The sequence below is a fragment of the Molossus molossus genome, unplaced genomic scaffold (genome assembly GCF_014108415.1).
Source record: "Molossus molossus isolate mMolMol1 unplaced genomic scaffold, mMolMol1.p scaffold_m16_p_8, whole genome shotgun sequence".
In the NCBI taxonomy this organism is placed as follows: Eukaryota; Metazoa; Chordata; class Mammalia; order Chiroptera; family Molossidae; genus Molossus; species Molossus molossus.
The window spans coordinates 25,654,266-25,671,533 of NW_023425402.1; the positions used below are offsets into that span (position 1 = coordinate 25,654,266).

Below are 17,268 nucleotides of genomic sequence, written 5' to 3' on the forward strand. Positions count from 1 at the left end.
CCGAATTCAGGTCCCAGCTCTGTTCTTCGTTAGCTGTTGACCATGAACAAGTTATCTAATCTTTCTGCATCTCAATTACTAAATCTATAAAAGAGACTGCTGTAAAGGTTACACAACTTATTGCATGTTAAGCAGTTAGGTAGTGACTAGTACATACTGAATACTCAACAGTGGTAGCTATATAAAAGTTCTTTGAATAGAAAACACGTACAAAATAACATTTTAATGGAGTAAAAACAAAACATGAGTGAGACACAAAAAGGCTGCCCCTCTTAGAAAATTCCAGGGATTATACATCCCAATAGCACAGAGACCAACCCACAACTCTCAAGAGTTTCTGCCCCTGGTCACAGCACTCATGAGCCAGTCATTGCCCTTTGGACATCAATATGTGAACAGCCTTAATAAAAAGGCTTTTTTTTTTTTTTTCCTTTTTCTCAAAAGTACATAGAAGTCAATTCAAATTAAGGTGACTCCAAGATCTAGAGTCTCCATGCTCTTGGAATGCAATAATAAATCCAGGACTTGGCTGATGCTGAGACCCACATCCATTGCCAGCTCTTGAGGATCATTCACTTGGTAACCCACCTTATTTCACAGTTCTGTTCTCTTTAGTCATTTCCCATTATCCCCAACAATCATCTGCTTCTTCTGTGGAACCCCACATAGTTCTCTGCCTTTTTCGTTATGCTAAGACTCAAGTCTCTTTATTTTTCCAGCTGGAAACTCAGCTCTATAATAACAAGCTCCAGCACATTTTCAACCTATTTAGTGGATATTCTCAGCATCTTTTGGCCTTAAATGAAGCTCTGATCACCCTGACCTACAGCCCTCTCGTGTAGACTGTTCAGTGTCCTGCACCTTGCTAAATGAGCAGGCATGGATGGTATCTTTAGTTTTCATTACATCTTGAAGATGGGTATTCCTTTTTACTTGTATGAGAACTCCTGCTCCTTTGAAATCCATGGGATTTGGCAATATTTTCCTTTACCTCTACCTGAGGACTTGTACCCCTTATATACTGATACCATTAGAACTTAGTTCATCATCATTCCCTTCACCCCAAATGTTGACACTATTCTGCAGAATATTCAATGTCCTGGTGAACAATCCATCCAATATTTCATTTCCAGTACAATTCACTGGAATTTTACTCCATTTTAGCCACCATTAATTTAGATGGTCATACAAAAGGTTTATTATTGCTTGTGACTGCTCACTTATTAAACCTCTGACCACATATATTATATTTTTAATTTTCTAACTGTTGTGCCCATGACTAAAGTCTTTGGCTTCCTAAGTACTACAAGTTTTGGAACTCTCTACTTCTACTTCATCTGTCAGATATATTATGTCAACAAAGTGGATCTTGAGAATGGTGATGTACCTGGTAACATGCTATGTGAGACAACATTCTGTGAATCTTTTGCTCCAAGCAATACTATTGATTTAAATATAAAATAAAAATATTAAAAAGTATACAGCCTCATAGATAAATATAAAGTGGTGAGGCTGATAAATATGGCAGAAAATAGGATAAACATACCAATAGTTACATTAAACATAATTAAATTACCTAATTAAGAATTGAGACAATCAGATAAAGTAGCCTATAAGAGACACATTTAAAGCAAAATAATAGAGAAATGGACATGTATTGCCTTAAGGTGTTACTTTTTTTAAAAGACAAAAATTAAATGAGCTAAATATTCAAATAAAAAAATTAAAATTCTAATTCAGAACTCAAAAATAGAAAAGAATTTTTTTCAAAAAAATAAAAATAAGAGTGAGCAGATCACATATATACATGTAGAAATACAAACATACACATCTGGACCAAAGGACCAACACACCTACAAAACGTTTTTTGAATAAATTGATAAAATATGTAGATTTCTAGAAAAGTTTACTGAGTGAATGAATGTGACTGATTATTAATGAATGAACCAGGATAAAATGTAGCAAAAGACAAAATTAAAAAAGAAAAGGTTGAGAAGAAGAAAATGTTTACCAAATCCCTGCCCACAAAATGGAAAGATTGGAGGTAAACGAATACAGAGAGACATAAAATATTACAAAGGAACTATAATCATTTATTGATTCATTCTTTCAACAAATGTATTAACCTATGTCACACATAAAGAAGTAAATAGTATATTGTTCTCTAAAGCCAGGTTCTGAAGTTGGGTATAATATTGCTTTTCATATCTTTTAACGATATCTCTGTCTCTCATAATTTATTGTTATAGTGGAGATCATTGGAATACTCTTTTTTCCCCCATAAAATATTACTTTTTATGAAGCATCCAATCTTTTTATTTTTTTTAACTTTAAATTGTTACTTTACACAAACTTCCAGCTATAAGATAAATAAGTTCTAGAAATCTAATGTATAGCATAATAATAAGTCAGTTATACTGTATCATATACTTGAAAGTTGCTAAGAGAGTAGATCTTTTATGTTCTTGCCACACACACATACACAAAGGTAATTATGTGAAGAGATGCAAGTATTAGCTAAGGCTATTCTGCCAATCATTTTGAAAGATAAAAGAGCATCAAATCTGTAAACCTTAAAGTTACACAATGTAATATCTCAACAAAGCTGTAAAAATAGTTAACCTAAATAGTTTCATACTACCTGTATGTGTATGGATGTATCCACTTCAAAACTTTTGTAATATGGTAAATAAATATATTTTTACAATTCAAATTATATTGCAAAATTGGTAGTTTTTACATTTCTCTGTTATATTGTTAATTATTTTTCAACAGGCTTGTTTGGAACAAACTGCTTACTGAGAAAAAAAACAACAGAAAATCTGGACAAAGTATTAATGAAAAGTAGTTGTTTGACAGCCTTAGAGTTGTCAAGGCAGTGAGTACTTCAGTGGCCAATATACTGTGCGGAAGAAAAACATACATTGGTGATACCCAAATTCAACATGACTTCCCTCTTGAGGCATCTGCAAGTTCTATTATCAGCAGCTGGAAGATCAGAGCTTCCAGGAGCCCTGGAGCCTAAGGAGGGAATATTTTGAGTTCAGGTTCCAACAAGGAGGAGGCAGCCTGGTAAAAATTTGGGCCTTTTATTTTTTTAATCTTCACCTGAGAATATGTTTTTATTGACTTTAGGGAGAGAGGAAGGGGGGGAAAGACATCGATGTGAGAGTTGAAACAATGCTCGGCTGTCTCCCATACACACCTCAACTGGGGATGGAACCTGCAACCTGACTATGAGCCCTGAGGGAGAACTGAACGCCCAACTTTTTGATGTATGGGATGATGCTCCAACCAACTGAGCCACTGGCAGGGCAATATCTTAGGCCTTCTAGTTAGAACCCCTGAAGAGTTACAAAATTAAAGTAAGGGTGAGGAGAAAAACACTAGCCCTCGGAAATGAAGTATGTCCAGTCTCAGATAAGCATCCAGTCAGCTTAACATAAGCTATCCTTACATTTACTGCCAGAAGTAAAGATAATCCTTTCTGTACCTCACACCTGTTAAAATAGCTACCATCAAAAAGACAGGAAGTGTTGGTGAGGATGTGGAAAAAGAGAACATTTGTGTGCTGTATGCTGTAGGAATATAAATTAGTGCAGTCACTATGAAAAACAGAATGGAGTATCCTCAAAAAAAATTAAAAATAGAACTACCATTGGGCAATTGCACCTCTAGCTATTTATCTAAAGGAAATAAAATCACTATCTTGAAAAGATATCTGCACCCCATGTTCATTGCAGCATTATGTACAAGCCAAGACATGAAAACAACCTAACTGTCCATCACCAGATTTTTTTTTAAAACGTGATATATATATATATATATATATATATATATACATATATATATGTATATATATGTATGTGTGTGTGTGTATATACACAAAATTGAATATTATATATATATACACACACACACAAAATTGAATATTATTCAGCCATTAAAGGACAAAATTTTTGTCATTTGTGACAACATAGATTGACCTTAAGGGCATTATGCCAATGAAGTAAATTAAGCACAGAAGGACAAATACTATATGATAATACTTATATGTGAAATCTTAAAAAACCAAAGTCATCAATACAGAGAATGAATGATAATTGACAGAGGCAGGGGTGAGAAGTGAGTGAAATTTAGGGTTAGAGAGGTTAATAACTCTTTCTGGAGAAGGATAGTATCACTCATTACCTCAAATTATGTCTATAATTTTTTCACATCAGGTGTCATAATAAACTGAAACATGAATAAGCATTCCAGGGGGAAAAAATCATGAAACAGAGCCACAGGAGTTCTGAGTATTGGAGTCAGTTATCAGACATGGAACTTCAAATAACTCTAATAAATACTCAAATATTTAAGAAAAGATAAAGAATTGTGGCAGAGAGCTAAAAATTTGTTTTAAAAACCATATAAAAATATAACTTAAAAATGTAACTAATTTTAAGAACTCAATAAATTAGATTAATAACAAATTAGAGAAAGCGGAAGAAAGAATTAGTGAAATAGAATACAGGTGAGAAGAAAATATATTCAAACTGAACATGGAAAGAAAAGAAAGGATGAAAAATCAAAAAATGGTTGTAAGAAATAAATTGGTCCCAGAGAAAGTTCTGAGATTCTTCAAACTATAGGCTCAAGGAAGGGTCAGAAAAAATAAGCAGAAGCAATATTTGAAGGTAATGATTGAAAAATTTCTAAAATATATATGAAAGCTAGCAATCATCAAGCAATAGATCCAAGAAGTGTTATGAACCATTAGCAGATACAAAGAAAAATAAATCTAGACACATAATAGTCATACTGTTGGAAATAAAAGACAATGAAAAGAGAACAAGAGATACATTATTACCAAAGAACCAAAAATAAGACTAAGAGCTGATTTCATGATCTCTGGCTTTCACTGTATCTGTTGATAAATCTGTATTATTTTACTGCTATCAGGTATTTTAATTCTTTATATGGAATATATGTTTATAGTCAATATTCATTTATAGTTATGCAAATTACATATGTATATGTATATATGTATTAAAATAAATGTAATTTCAAACAAATAAAAACTTAAAGAATTCATCAGCAGAATTTTTACTAAAGAAAATATAAAGCAAATACTTCTATTTGAAGGAAAATAATTTCAGGTAAAAGAATAGAAATAGCCCTGGCTGTTTTGGCTCAGCAGTTAGAGCATCAGCCTGTGGTGGTGGGTTTGATTCCCCAGGTCAAGGGCATGTGTACATGGGTTGCAGGTTTGATCCCCAACCCCAGTTGGGGTCGTGCAAGAGGCAACTAATCGATGTGTTTCTCTCACATCAGTGTTCCTCTCTCCCTTCCACTCTACCTAAAAAAATCAATGGAAAAATATCCTCAGATGAGAATTAACATAACAAAACAAAAGAATGGAAATAAAGAAATGAAGAGCAAAGGAAAGAAAAAAATGTGTGCATAAACTTAAATATACACTGTGCTATGTATATATGTATATATACACACACACACAAAATATACCATATTGAGAATTAATATATAGAATATAAAAAGCAGAAAGCAGTAAATGAAGTTATTTATACTTACATTTTAATAGCTATAATAATACTAATTTATATATTAATAAGTTAAGGTTGTGTGTCAACATAATTAAAAATACAGTAAAAACAGTATACAACTAACAAACTACTACTGAGGAAAAATAGATAATAAAAAACATAATTTTAAAATAAACCATAAAAGACAAAAAGAGGGGGGGAGAGGAAACAAAGAACACCTGAGACAAATAGAAAATAAACAGTGGAGTAACACTTAGGTTCCTTTTTAGAAATTCCTCCCCGGGAATGCTAAAGTATTTAGTAGATGTACTAATAGCTGTACAGTTGTAAACTAAAAGGTATATAATCACATTATCCTCTGATTAAATTTAAACTGAAATAAAATACATTTAGGTAAATTCCAGAGACCCTTTAACACCAAATACTTTACTTTGAGTCATAATTTTCACTGACAACAACTGTAACTTAAAGGAACAGGGTATGATGTAAAATGACTATAAATTTAATCTCGAAATCTATAATTTTGCTTTTATAAATATTATACATTTGGAATACTGTTTGTGTTAGAACTGAGGTCCCAGGGAATTTTATGGTTGCAACGGGGTATTAAAATGTGACGAAATTTAGTTACTACTTAAGCAGCAATTGGAAATCAAAAAGTGATTGTTTTACTGGGAAATTTAAGTATAATCAAAACGTTAAAATATACTAATTTAGCCAGGTTCATCATACCCATTTTAAATGGGATAAAAAAAAACCAAAACAAGCCCTTAGAGAAAGCTTAAACCACGGAATGATTAATTTTAACCTCTTTGTTTATTAAGGAAATCTGCAAAACCAACGTCATTAGCAAAAAAAAAAAAATACGTTAATTAGTGGAGCTGTGGTGGCATAAGCCTTTCATGTACATTGACACAATTTTTATTTGGTAATAAATTATTATTAAACCCCAAATGTGTATATGCATATCTACATACACATACACACACACACACACACACACACACACACACAATACTTAATTCTCTCCCAATAATTGATCCAGGATACATTATTATCTCTAATGTGTAAACTGAAACTTTAAGATCTAGCCAGGCTATTGCCTGCACAAAATCCCAGAATAAATTCATCACAGAAAAGGGTCTCGGTTTAAAATCTTTTACTGTCTAGCACATGATTCTTTCAAAATAGTTTGTCTGTCCCAACGGCAACCAAATAATTTCAATTCACAGGGGTTGAGTTCAGAATTTTCTCTGCAGATTTATGCTGAACAATTGACTAAGTGCTATGCTGTCTCTTGACAGCCTCCAGAATTCATTTTCAACTGTGATGAAATTTACTGACATCATGTATTCATTCCATCATTTTACCATTAATTTAACAAATATTTATAATTGTACTATAATACACCAATTATTGCTTTGAACCCTGAAAAGTGCTAAGATGACTTTCATGGTTCCCATAAGCCTGTGATGCTTAAGGTTTAAAAGAGTAAACATTCATTCATTTGTTCATTCAGCAAGTATTTATTGGCTATCAAAAACCAGGCATTCTGTTAGATGCTGAGAATCCTTTGGTGAATTTGGTCTTATTTATATGATGCTTAGAGTCTGGCAGAAAATTAACATCAAATAATAACAAAAATAAATATATAATGTATATTATATGTAAAGATTAGTACACAGTGCAATATATGATAACAAGGACACTTGTCTTGAGAATCAGAAAGATTTCATAAGAACATTTGAGTTGAGATCTGAAGCATGAATAGAAGTTAGTTAGCTGGAAAGAATCTTCCTAGCAGAGGGGAAAACAAACAAGGACCATGTTGCCAAAGGAAACATTATTGGAGAACTCAAAGAAGGCCACTGTGGCAAGAATAAAAGAGAATAGCTTAAGATGATGTTCCAGAGAAATGCAATGAAAAGACCATTTGAAGCTCAGAGACCACATTAAAAGTGTTGGTTGGTATTCATTCCTAACAGCTATGGCAATCCACAGAAGGGTGTTGTTAAAAAAAAAAAAAAAAAATAGGGAATAGCATGATTCTATTTGAAATAAAGAATATCTCCCAACCTGCTATATGGGCATTGGGTTGAAAGATTGCTCTAGTCTAGGGGTCCATGAGAGACAATGCCATTTTAAAATTGATTGTAGCAGTAAAGTTGGAAAAATAGATAAATTTAGAGAATATTAAGAGGTAAAATTGCAGGACTTTGGATGTAGAGAAATGAAAATAAGGAGCTCTCAGTTTGTGGCTTGCAGGACTGAATGAATTGTGATGGTGTTCCTGTGATAGAAAACATTAGAGGTCTGGGATTCTAAAGGGGAGACCATAAATTCAATTTTGGAAATGTTGAGTTTGAATTGCTTTTGAGATATCCAAACAACAATGTCAAGTGAGTAGCTATACATCTGGACTGGAACTTAAAAGAGATGGGAATATAAATCTGGGAGACATTGATATAGAAATAGTAACTGAAACTATGAGTGTGGATAAGAAGTCACCAACAACCGAACATTTAGACAGATACAGGCCATTGAGCCAGTCTGATTCCAACTGAGAGACCAGAGAGGTGGGGTGTTGTTAAGCAGAAGCTAAAGAAGGCGATATATTTCAAAGAGTCATGTGTCAGGTGTCAATACTGCTATGAGTTCAAATCAGACAAAGCATAAAAAAATATAATTCACTAAGATTGGGACTAAAACAGAACTATGTATAAAATGCCATAAAAACCCAGAAATGGGACTGTGAGTCTCAAAGTAGAAAAGAGTTGGTCAAATGAAGTGGTATTTAAGTTGTGTCTGGGGAATGAATAGGAGTTTGCCAGAAAAAGAAGTTGAGGGATGAAATGGCAACATTTAGAGAAGGTACTGCTGCTTCTCAAAAAGAAGTAAAAAGTCTTCATGATGATGTCAAAATCCTATTTCTCACATTCCTTGATCAGTCATCCTGGTCATTTTCACATCATCCTCATGTAGCACCCTAGCTATGATTATTGTCCCCCAAGCCTGCAAAATCAGAACATGGCAGGGGAGAGAGAAATAAAACGTTAACCCAGCAATAAAAGTCATATAAAGTCTCAGGCTTAGAGAACAAACATTAAGAATTTCTAATTGATTATGTAACAAAATGAGTATGAAAGTTAAGAGAAAAGTTCATTAAAAAAAAAAAAGATAAAATCAGAATGTAGGAAAATTAACTAGAAAGGCTATGAACATATGAGAAGATAAAGAATAACTTTCTTTCATTGTCAGCAGAGGCTTTGAGTCATATAACTATGACCACTTTTTAAGAAGAGAGGAGCAAAGCATCTTTTAAAGAATCCACAAATGACAAATGTAGGTTACATATTTGTAGGTTATATATTGATATGCTGAACTGAGAACACTCAAAATGTAAAACTATAGAAAGTTGATAACATTAAAATAGTTGATTTAAAGCCATATGGTAAAATTGTGCTTATTAAAATATTATAATACAAGTTATTATTCTGTTACCAAGATAAATCAGGAATCAACATTTTCTGCATCCAGCAAAATTCAAAATAGCTAAACCTTCAGTATTTCTCCCCTTTGCCATGTTTTAACATTCATGTGACAATTGTCAATTGTTATTACTTTGTGAAATTTTAAGAGAAAAGTGTCTTCATGTATATTTTCTACATTTACCTGCCATTTCTGGTTAACAATGCATTAAATCACATGTGTGTAGATACTATTAGATTGCCTTTGTCTAAAAATGGGCTTTTGGGAACCACATGGAATTAAATTTTGGTCTGAAATTGCTGTTTTTTATCTTTTTTCCCCCCAAGCTTATCCAAGTGTGTTGAAGCATCGCTAATTATGAATAATTAATGATATGATGGGTACTTTCATCCTACCATGTTTTCCTAACCTTCCATGTTGGCTTCTTCCCTTTTTCTGCCTCACATTCTGGCAAATGTGTCCTTTTTGTTACGCAGTACAAGAAAGGAACTGAAAATAAGGACACTGTTGTTCGGGCTGACTGCCTAGAACTAGCAATGATATTATATAATCCCTTCCAACGGAAAAACAAAAGGAACAGTTTCCTTTAGGGACCTGCAAATGGCCATAGGTGGGGATTTTACTGGGTTTGCTCTGTAGGGCGGGTCTACATGTTTACAGCAGAGAGATGATGGGAAACCTTGTAAGGGGTGAGGCCTAACACGACAGACTGCTGCAGGAAGGGCATTGGGGTGCAGAGGTGACATAATAGGGGGAGAGGCCCGCTGGCAGTGTGCAAGACAAGACGGGGGTGGGGACACCCTGGGCCGCGAGGTGGTACCTGCGCGGGGTCGAGCGCCCCTGCCACTGAATCCGCGATCCAGAGATGCTCCCGGAGAAGCTGCTGGTAGCTGAGGCAGTGCTTCACCGCGGATGGCACATTCCCCATGGCGGGGCCTGGGCTGCAGTCTGCGATAGGTGGGAGCCAGGAGGAAAGAGATGCGGGGCGGGCAAGGCCCCCGAAACTGTGCCCGATCGATCGGGAGCGCGCCTTTCCCCGGCGCGGCGGCGGGCACCAGCCCTGCTCTGCGCACAGCTGCGGCCCCGAGAAGGCGCAGAGCCGGCCGCGGCCGCGCTCGCTCGGGCGCCGGAGGTACCTGTGGCTGACGCCGGCAACACCGGAACCGGAGAAGAGAGGAAGGAATTGAGTCAACGGATGTTCAGGTGTGGCGCATTTTCCACGCTGCGTTGGGCTAGCACGCAGGGCTGATTGCATCTGCACACGACCCACTCACGACTTCTCACCTGATTCAGATCGTCTGGAGAAGGAAAGGGGTCTAATAAAAGGAAGAGGGCATGTGTTTTGTGTTGGTGAGTTTGCTCATTACCAGCTGCAGCCTTTCATGCTTAGTGTAGAGGTGTCCAGCATTGAACTCACTTGAGTTTAAGCTTGATGACAATAAGCTTGACTTTAAAATATTTTGAGGCAGTTTGCAAGGTTAAAACACACATATACAACAGCCTAATAAAGAAGGAGATAGTGAAGGTACAGAATTCGGGGAAATGTCACAGGTAACGTGGTAAGTCAGTAAGTTGGCCCAACAAGTGAAGCACTGGAATGGAATTGAGTTGAGACACATATGGTACAAAATTATTGAAGCCCTGAAGGCTAAATTAATTGCAACTGAAAATTCTAAAAGAAATCTTAGGACTTTCGAATAGGAGTGATCTTGGTGGGGAGGAGGTTGGCAAGACGGTCCTGTGACAGACCGCCTCCTGCCTCCCCCTCTCTCACAAGCACACTTACATCACATCGGCCCACTCGAAAACTCTTCACCGCGGGTTCAGCAGCCTTCGACTGAATAGACGAAGTCATGAAGAAAAGTCTTGTGCAGCCACCTGTGCATGGCTAGGGGCACGAGCCAGCCCCACCAGTTGCTGCAACAAATACAAATCAGGGGCTGACTGCAGCACACACAACTGCACAACCAGAAGAAAGGGCACAAATATTAACTTGTAAAACATAGTATGAACACACTTAGACGTAATATAATACCCAGAAGAAACAAACCATCATTACTACTTGTAAAGGTGGTGTGACTAGCACTAGCAATAGAAATCAGGAGTTAGGACAAAAAAAGGCAAAGCATGGGAGAGGTGTCCTGTGGATTCTTTAGTGGAACAAAGTAAAATGGTCAAGGAGGGATGAGGGGATCTTAGGCCTCTCAGCTTTAACTGCAGTCACCTTTGAGAACATGCTCTGTGCTGCCAAAGGGAAGTCATGCAGTTATTAGACGCCTTTAAAATGCTCTAAAGCACCAAAAATTCCAATTATTACTTGTTTGAACATGACTCTTTTATAGGTATATATACACAGGACAAAATATTATATGCTGTTTTCAGCAGAGCTCAGCTGTTAATTATTTTTCTACCACAGCTGAAATGCAGCATTCAGGTTCATCAATACCTACTAGCATTTTCCTTCCCATGTAGTAATTCTATAACAGAGAGCATGGTACAATTTAAAAGGATCCAATTTGAACAACAGTACTTTAGCAAGGTAACTGTAATGGGGTCAGTCATTCAAAACTTGAAAAAATTTTGATGATTAAAATTGAGGTCTAAACTTCAGGAGAATATGACCTCTAAGATCAGCCAAATTGTGGTATGATCCTCTGCTACTGAGAAAAAGAACAGCTAGATTTAAACTTTACTGCTTAGCAGGTTTCTGAATATGAAAGATTTTTAAAAAACATAACCCAATTAATTTAGTGTTTTTTAAAAATCTTATAAATATGAAAATATATACTGATGGTTGTATTTTAATGCATTTCATAAGGAAAAATGCAAAAAACTAAAAGTTTTAAAATACAGTTCTTGTAAATACCAAAACTGTTAGCAGTAATAAAGACCAAATACCTTAAGAATGCTTAATCTTAGAAGTTAAAAGGGAGTGAAAATGGATGTGCTTTTGCTGGAAAATAGAATTTAATGTTAAATCTAATCATAAATGTTTACAATGCCTAAACTTGAATAGTTAATATTTATTGTGTACATCTTACCTGTTTTTATGATTAAAATGAAAATTCGCCATATGTATCCTTGCTATTGCAAATCTAAAAAGTTCCAGGTGTGGTAGGCAATGTATCTCTCTCCCCATATAAGTTAGGAAACCTGGGCTCCATCAGAACAGTAATCACTTGTTAAAAATCACAAATGTGGCCCGGCCAGTATGGCTCAGTGGTTGAGCATCGACCCATGCAGTAGGAGGGTGCTGGTTCAATTCCCGGGTCAGGGCACATGCCCAGGCTGTGGGCCCAATTCCCAGTGGGGGACATGCAGGAGGCAGCGAATCGATGTTCAATGTCTCTAACTCTCTCTCCCTCTCCCGTCCTTTCTCTCTAAAATCAATAAAGAAAAAAACAAAATCACAAATGTGTCAGTGGCATACCTGATCTGGATTTCACATTACTTTCACTGCATTATGGGACTAAGATATTTGCATTTCATTGCATTTCAATCACTTAAACAGAGGACGGAAGATACAAAAGTTCATTGCAAATTAAAAGAAACTACATTTCCTGGATTCTGTAGTGACCTTAAATAACTTTTATATTATGGGCAAAACATTCGATTTTACCTGTCTCTCTTGAATTCTTCTTGACTCCCTTCTCTCCTTAATCTCCCACCCAAATCCGTTCTATCAACCAGAAATGTTACACCTCACGGTCTCATCCACTGTCTCTGTTCAGTTGACTTCTCTTCACTGCTCTTCTTTTCTCCTTGAAAGTCACCAACATGGTGCAGTGCTGATTTTAGATTATCTGGGATGGGAGCTTGGCCCCTTTCAATTTTACTTTTCAGTTCAGGTTTACATTCAATATTATTTTGTATTAGTTACAGTTATAATATTTACCACAATTCTAGCCTGTACATTTTTCTACGGTTATTGTATTTGCATATATATATTTTTTTCAATACATTCTGGAGCTTCTATCCCTTTTAGGAAAGGGAAGGTAGGAGCCAAGACATGCTGAACTAAACTAAGAACATTAAATGTATCCTGAAGAACCTGAGTGTCTTACAATATAGTTCTGATATCTTAATCCAAAAGAAAGAAAACTAAACTGAAGCCACATACTCTTAATACCCACTCCCATTATTCTCCCTCTCTCTTCTTATAAAATGACAACAATAAATTACAGAGTTGTGATTTGCTTCTATCCTAAACAAAGGCTCTCAAAAAACAGAATGGGAAAGGGTTTGTATTCCAGAGAGCAGTCAACCCCAAACCAGGTAGACTAACCATATCAATCCCCTCAAGTGCCAAGTCCTGGGGGAGAAGGGTCAAGTTAAAACAGCTTATCTTGTGAGTTCCTTTGTTCCCAAAAAATGATTATTTAAGAGTCTGTGTGATGGCAACATGGATAGAATCAGAAGCAAATGAAAAAAAAAATCAAAACTGTAATAGTAGTAAGTGCCAAACTGGCATATAGCCAAGGTACCTACTGGGCAGGGATCAAAGACACATATGGTGAGTTTCAAACAATGATGTCATAGAACTTTGGCAAGTATCACAAGAGTAATACACTCCAGCCTTAAACAATAAAAAAGAAAGAATGAAAACAACTTGGTTACCAATACTGGATGATATCTGAGGGGAAGTAAAGCTTTCATCATCTCAGTTTTATTGCTGAAAAATTTAGAAAACTTCTCACATACGTTATGTCTGGTTGATCTAAATTGATGGGAAGGATAACAGAATGTTTTAAAACATTCTTGGCATTTAGTCACTAAAATCAAACTCCCATTAACAATAGCATTGTCCTGAAATAGAGCATTCTTTTGAGAATAAGTAATGATCTATTTTACCAAAGTAACACCCCACCCCAGGTTATGGATACCTGGCACTAGATACAGAAATCAGAACAAAGCTGCAGACCACATTTCTCCAGATGCAAACGTCTATTTATTCTTTTACTAATTCAGAAGATTCCAAAAACATTAGCTTTGCCAAATATATTATATAATAAAAGATACAGACATCACTGTTATTAGTTTATTAGATGGCTGTGGTGTACATAATTTTTGCCAATACACACAAAAGCATCTTTTAATGCCATTGCCTACAAACTCAGACTGTATTTGGAAAATGTTTTTATCAATCAGTTGATATAGTTTGATGGGTTACAGTAAACATGACTTTAACAGGTAAATTACATTAACTCTGCCCCATGGACAGTATCATTCTTTGAATCTGGATCGAGTACCATTGTATGAGAACACAGGTCAATGTTGATTACAAATCCAAAGCACTTCATGTTTTATATTGCGCATAGTTGGTACTTAATAAATCTTAGCTTTCTTTTTCCTCTTATTGAATCATGTTAGTCCATTTTGATAAGGTATATGTAACATTACCCCAGTTAAAGGAAATCTGTAAAACCCCAATTTAATGATGTCTATAGAACATTCATTTAATCCACTAAAGAGATTTTGTGTTTTCTTTTTAATTTGATACTTAATAGCTAATGGGAAAATAAATATAAAAAGACATGTACACAATGCCTTCTTGACTTTAAATATCTAACATTCTAGTGGCAATATCTGATGAAAACTAATTAGAAATATTAGGTGGTGCAGATACATTTTAAGGAGAGAAATTTAAGAAATTAAATTCCAAAGTTGTGTAATCTGGATAAAAAAATTATTGTAGGATTTTTGTGTTCATCAAATGTTTATTGAGTACTTAATTAATGAATACAATTACTACTAGATGGGACACTATACTACTATGTGGGGAGTCACAGTGAACAAGGCAGTCTCTAACACAAAAAGAACTTTGACTTAGTAGTGAAATATGACACTGCTTAATTATCTACATCACAGCAGTATGGTGGTGAGTGCCAAGTGATAATATACATTGAGAACCCTAGAAGCAAAGGGAGTAGACTCCATGTTCAGTTGGGAAAATAAGAGAAGATGTCAGGAAAGGAGGCCACATTTGAGAGAGTTGGGCAGACTGAGCCTGTTATGATGAAGGGAAGGAGTAGGGAAGAGGAGAGAAAGATGAATTGATAATGGGCTGCATTTCTACCAAGGACAATCAAGATATAGAAATAACTTTCAAATAAAACTCTTCCAAAAAATACCCCATTAAATGATATTTTTATTTGTGTGGTCATTTCACTGTGGATATTACAGGTAAAATAATTCGTTTCAATTTTGTCACAGATGAATGTAAACACATACACCTATCAAAGGTGCCAAAAAGACTAATTTTAAAGTGGTTTTTTTTGTGTGTGCAAGTAAGACTTTTTTGGAGAGCTTTAATTGTTTTTGTTTTTGTTTTGTGTTTTTTTTGTTTGTTTGTTTGGTTTTTTTCTTTATTGATGTTACAGAGAGAGAAAGGGAGTGGGAGAGAGAGATAGAAACATTGATGAGAGACAACATTGATTGGCCACCTCCTACATGCCCCTCACTAGGGATCAGGCCCACAACCTGGGCATGTGCCCTGACTGGGAATTGAACTGGTGGCCTCTTAGTGCACGGGTCAATGCTCAACCACTGAGCCATACCGGCCAGGCAAGCTTCAATTGTTTTAAAGTGTATCACACCTGTTCTCTGTGGGCAGGGGAGAAAAAACTCTATTTGTGAAGTTACTAGATGTACAAAGCTCTTTGCTGGGTGTTTTCACTATGTGTATGAATTATCATCCCCATTAACAAGTGAGGAAACTCAGAAACTGAATTACACAGAAGTAAAAAGGAAATGTAAGAGGTAGACTCAAATCTGCGTCTGCTAAAGCCTTTGCTCTTTCTTTTTCACCTCATGATTCCAAGAGTGAATAATAAAAAGACACTGTCAACACACAAAGTCATTTGTTTCTCCTAATATCTTGTAGAAAAGGAAATCATTGCTCAGAGAGGTTAAAATGTTTCACAGGGAGATTCTCTGGAGCTAGGACTTGAACTCAGTCTTCTGACTCTGCACCTCATGAGATTTCTACTATCTACAGAGAGGAACCAAACTTGTCCTAAATATAAAACCCAAGGACCTTTTCAAGGTTGATGACATTAAAAGTACTGTCCATGGAACAATATAAGGTTAAAGAACTCTTTAAATAGCTTTAATAGCTATGTATGCTTTGTCTTATTTGAGGGTTTAAGCCTTAGTTGTAAGTCTTCAAAGAACATTTAGGAGTTGTAGTTCATCTTGATAATCATGTGTAGTGATGGTAGTGGTCAGATATCTCTTTTTATAAGCCATTCAAGCTATGGATTCATTATGACTATAAATTAATCAAAATAACTGTATCTGGTAGGCATTAGGATTTTTTAGTTCCTAATCTGTATTTTCTTTTTTTCCCCCCTCTATGACCTGGTGTACTCATTAGTACATTTCCATATCTATATCTATATCTATATCTATATCTATATCTATATCTATATCTATATCTATATCTATATCTATATCTATATCTATCTATGTCTATGTCTATGTCTATATTTATATCTTTTTTTTTTCTCCCTAAACTAATGGAAGTTATATTCTATCACTTAAGGACGTTTTCCCATCATGGAAAAGTCGTTGCCTTGCCAACAGTTTCCCATAGTTTTCTTGGAAGTATAATTCTCTAAAGAATTCATAACAATCGATTGGCTAATGGAGTCCCTTTCTTACTAGGATGCCATCACTCCCAGAACACCTAAGTTAAAAAATATAAGGGCAGAAAGTCAAACCTCCACTACATTCACAAACAAAAATGCATCACTATGGAATCATATGCATTTTTAAGGCGATATATATAATTGTTGTGGAATGCAATATTAGTTTTTATTACTTTCAAAAACTCATATATGATATTTGGATAACTTTTCACTAACTCGTTTAACATTTTAAATTAATGAAAAAGTCTCACCCCACAGTCCTGAGGGAGGGGTGGGTAAAACAGGAACCCTAAAATCATTTTCTTGAGACTCTCCTCTTCCAATTCCATCCTAGCTCATTAGTTTTCCTCCAAGGTCTTCTATCTTACTTTTTACTTTCTAACTCTGAGTTGTAAGAAGACACTTGTTACCTTGTTTATTTTTTATTCCCTCAGAAGTGTTTCCCTACCTTATAGTTAGATATTCATAGAGATTCCTGATTTGAGTAATTAATAGTTTGCTTAAATAGAAGCTTAGCGTATATAAAGTTAATATGAGAATTAACCAGCATTACTTGCAATATTTTAGAAATGTTTCTTGGCCTT

At 35.4% G+C, this 17,268-nt stretch overlaps 1 protein-coding gene across 1 annotated transcript in view; it reads right to left on the minus strand.

Annotated features, from left to right (window-relative positions):
• The window catches only part of HMGCLL1 (3-hydroxymethyl-3-methylglutaryl-CoA lyase like 1), a 166,636-nt gene extending 156,570 nt beyond the window's left edge, over positions 1-10,066 (minus strand). The window contains exon 1 of the mRNA XM_036248424.1: positions 9,856-10,066. Coding sequence (XP_036104317.1) covers positions 9,856-9,963 — 108 coding nt within the window. The 5' untranslated portion in view covers positions 9,964-10,066. The remainder of the gene's footprint in view (positions 1-9,855) is intronic.
• Positions 10,067-17,268: the final 7,202 nt, after the last annotated feature.